At 40.7% G+C, this 4344-nt stretch overlaps 1 protein-coding gene across 1 annotated transcript; it reads right to left on the minus strand.

Moving 5' to 3' along the window:
• Nucleotides 1-200: 200 nt before the first annotated feature.
• Nucleotides 201-3609, minus strand: LOC147110846 (uncharacterized). Its single transcript, XM_086001213.1, has one exon. The coding sequence runs from the start codon at nucleotides 2339-2341 to the stop codon at nucleotides 269-271; it is 2073 nt and encodes a 690-aa protein (XP_085857339.1). The 5' UTR covers nucleotides 2342-3609; the 3' UTR covers nucleotides 201-268.
• Nucleotides 3610-4344: the final 735 nt, after the last annotated feature.

Genomic DNA, 4344 nt, shown 5'->3' on the forward strand with positions numbered 1-4344 from the left:
ATTAGCTTACATTACATTTCAACATATGGTTTCATAGGTTCCATTGTTCTCAAGAAACAGATTAACATGTTCACATTTTATCACCAGATGTCCTAAGCCAAAAGGTCAGCTTGACTTTGTTATGGCAGTCAGCAGTTCTTTTAGTTTTAACTAGTTTAGTGTCCTTTGTTCAATTAGTAAAGTGGTCAAGTATCCCATCATGCCTTAATGTTTAATATGTTTTCTCCCACAATTCCCTCCTTGTTGATCTTTACTGATCAACACTGCTTTACGGCATTGTATTCAGTTCGTTTTCATAGGGAGGATAATATCCCTTTGGGAAAGGACGCATTTTCAGACAATCTTCTTCATCATAGTCATCCTGGTTTGCTCTTTTTCTTTCCTTTCTCTCTAGTACTTTCATAGCTCTTTTTACAGATGCTACTGATTCTACTGTTTGCGCTAACAGATATCTCACTCTTATCCACATTATACAAATTAATATAAATAAAACTCCTGTCACTACACAAATTATAACCATCGGGTGAACAAACAATTCCAACACTGCGGATGCTTTAGGTGACCATCCTTTAAACACATCCCACCAGTGGTGTACCGTCAAATCTGTTATTTGCGTAGCTATTTGAATCAAACCTTGCTCATCATAATCCATCACTGCTTTTAAATGGTGCAGATCTCTTCCTCTTTTCGCTAAGGCTTCTGCTATCTTTTCATTGTTTTTCAAAAATTTCGTCAGATTAGCCAAATTAACTGTAGGGGGGGCATTTTCTATCCCCAATACAGTTCTTCTTTGCATTACCATAGCCCATTTTCCCAACTGATATGTCTTGTTGGTATGTGGGTCAAACACAGTATAAACATCTTTTATGCAAGTGTTTAAAGGGGGCCTTTTCAAAATCCCGTCTACATATATAGGCCAGGCACTGCTAATACACAGATAGTTCTGGCCTATCTCATGCAAGGTAGTATCATTACAAGGTTTCAAATTCCAAATGCATGTACCTCTACTATGTTGTAATGAGCAAGGTTCATATATAGGGGTATGCAATGGGCATACTTTTCCAAACGGCCAATCTTGGCAATCCGAGGCATCATGGGTCTTATTCCCCTGATCTATCCATTTACCATAAAATTTGGGATACCAAAAGTTTTCTCCAAACAGTTGGGGCAATACCAAGAACTGACACCAGGTTTTGGCTTTTGTCACATTTACCACTTTCATTGTAAAATTACATCCCTTAAGGTCACATTTAGTATATCTTCGATCAGGTTTTACTTCTAGATTATTTCCTTCAAATCTGAAAATTCTCATCCAACTAGGAGCATGTCCTGACATAGCGATTCGCTCTAGCTCAGCCCTCAGTGACTGCTTGGTAATTTCTTTAAACATACATTGAGTATGATTATTGACTTTCTCTTGTCCCTTTGCAACATTCTCTTGTTCCTTTTCTACCTTATTTACTTGCTTCCAACTCATTGTATCTGATATCCACTGTGTTAACATCGCTGCTGTCAGTCCATTGTCCCAAGCATTTCTTAATTTTATAGCATCTCCTGTCAGCCCTCCTACTTGCTGTATTTTATTCTGCAATGTTTCAATATTTATTGCATTAAGGGCTCCCATACCAGTTCCTACTCCTCCCAAGACCGTTGCTAAGTCCCTTCTCCTTCTCCCGATCCTAACTCTCTTATTCAATTTGGCTTGTATTGTAGTAATATTACATCCAGTATCTTTTTTATCCTCATATTGTATCTGTACTGTCAAATTTAGAGTATATGGGGAGATCAAGACCGGGGTACAGGTAGAATGCAATCTTTGCAAATGTTCCATAGGACTTTCTATCTGTTTTGTTTTCTTTGCAAAGAATGTTTCCCCATACCAGTGAGGTCTTCCTTCTATAAGAGTTGCATTCACGCATCCGTACGCCTGACCGTCTTTCAAATATATCGGTTGTTCCATGTCTCCGGTTCTTGTGTCATTTTTATACCATTTCCATAATTTAGTATAATTGTTTAGTATGTCAGTGTCATTCTCTATCCTACAACTTATGTTCACTCCTTTTTCCCATTTTATACTTAGAGTTATATTAGATCCTTGGCTAAATACTATTTTATCCATCCCAGATTTCATTTCGAACATCCCACAGGCTTCGCAATTAATCGTCCAATTAGCAATTACACAAATGGTACCATTGTTACAAGTGTAAGTTCCCTGCGATTGGTTACTGTCTCTCGCCTTCCATCCTAACTGGCCTGCCCATTCTGTTTTTTCAGTAGGCAGGATGGTCCAGGCGGCTGTCCTTATTACACATAGGCCGATTATTATCATCTGGTTTAACATATTTCCTGATTTATCCTAGAAATCTTTAAATTTTCCTAATTATTGTTATACAGCATTAAATATAAACATATATAGCAATCCGAAAGTAATCAGTCCTTCAATGGAGTGCCAAATTATGGTGGGCACGGATCTTTTCCCGTTTCTGAAGTGGTGTCTGGTGCAGTATGTTTATACTCCACCTCCGGTGTTTCCTCCGGATGATGCAACTTGCACCTTGTAGCGTGTACCCAATCAGGTTTTTCTTTCAATTTGAGAGCTGTTCGAGTTGTAAGCAGCACCAAATATGGTCCTTTCCACCTAGGAGAAAAAGATTCTTTATTTAGCGCTTTCACATAAACTTGATCTCCGGGTTTAAAGGGGTGCATGTTTCCTTCTGTGGGGCGCATCTGGGCCTGTCTCACTTTCTCATGTATTCTTCCTGCTGTTTCACACATGGCCTGAGCATATTTTAATGATTTTTCATCATTCCAAATTAATGCCACCTTCTCTGGAGTCATGGGTGGGCGTGTGCCTGTTGTCATAGGCCGGCCCATCAAGATCTCATGTGGTGTCAGACCTGTGTTTCTATTTTTCTGATTTCTCAGGGCATACATTACTACTGGCACGGCATCCGACCATTGCAACCCATTTTGCTGGCATACTTTGGTTAGGGCGGCCTTGATTTCCCCATTCACTCTTTCCACTATTCCTGAGGATTGTGGCTGGTAAGGTATGTGCAATTTCCATTGAAATCCAAGGGCTTCAGTTAAGTTTTTTATCAGTTTGCTGGTGAAATGAGTTCCTCTGTCACTGTTTATTCCCATAGGTATTCCAAATCTAGGTATTATTTCTTTTAGCAGAATGCTTACTGCTGTTCTGGCATCATCCCTCCTAGTGGGGTATGCCTCTACCCATCTGGAGAACATATCTACTATTACCAGTATGTACTTAAATCCTTTTACTGCGGGCATATGTACAAAATCTATCTGTAGATTCTCAAAGGGCAGCTCTGGTTGGGGTAGGTGATCAAAATTTGCGGGCGATTTCCCTCTATTGTTCTGCTGACATACTAAACACATTCTGGCAACTTTTTCAATTGTTACCGTTATTCCTGGTGCATACCATTGTTGGGACAATGCATGTGCCATCCCTCCTTTGCCCATGTGAGCCTGTCCATGTGCCAGGCGAGACAGGGGCAAAAACAAGCTTCGTGGGCAAACCACTCGGCCATCAGGATGCATCCATATATCATGATCTTGATAGCAACCTGCCTTACTCCAAGTACGTTTTTCTTGGACTATTGCCTGACTTTGGGCCTGTCGTAGTAGATCAGCATCAATGCTACTAGGAAGTTCTGGAGGAAAGTTACTAACGGTATTTTTGGCGGCTTGAAGCTGTGGGGCCTGCCTCAGTGCGACCTCTTTAGCCGCACTATCAGCAAACCTATTTCCACATGAGACTTCATCACCTGCCATGGTGTGGGCCTCACATTTTAGTACTGCAATTTTACTTGGCAACTGAATAGCCTCCAACAAATTTAACACCATTTGCGCATGCTTAATAGATTTTCCTGAGGATGTAATAAAACCTCTGTTTTTCCATAATTGTCCAAAATCATGCACTACCCCAAATGCATAACGGGAGTCAGTATAGATATTGACGCTTTGATCTTTAGCCAAAATACAGGCTCTGGTTAATGCATATAGTTTAGCTGCTTGTGCAGATGTGCCAGGTGGCAACGCATAAGCTTCCAATAATTCATGAGGAGTCACCACCGCATAACCTGCTAATAGTTGATCATCACTAGGTCGATGTGAAGAACCATCCGTGAAGAGGATCAAGTCAGGATTATCAATAGGATCACTTAGCAAATCTGGCCTGGGTGTAGTGGTGGCTTCAACAGTTAACAAGCAGTCGTGTTCTGGTTCACCTGGATATTCTGTTGGTATTGGCACGAAGGTCGCCGGGTTGACAGCTGGTGATCGCTGGTAGGTATAATTAGAGTGTGACAAGAGGATTATCTC

The sequence above is a fragment of the Somniosus microcephalus genome, chromosome 11 (assembly GCF_052327205.1).
Source record: "Somniosus microcephalus isolate GS21.2 chromosome 11, FLI_Smic_1.0, whole genome shotgun sequence".
Classification (NCBI taxonomy): domain Eukaryota; kingdom Metazoa; phylum Chordata; class Chondrichthyes; order Squaliformes; family Somniosidae; genus Somniosus; species Somniosus microcephalus.

Coding starts and splice junctions, on each gene's coding strand:
- LOC147110846 (XM_086001213.1), bottom strand. CDS start 2,341: ATGTTAAACCAGATGATAATAATCGGCCTATGTGTAATAAGGACAGCC.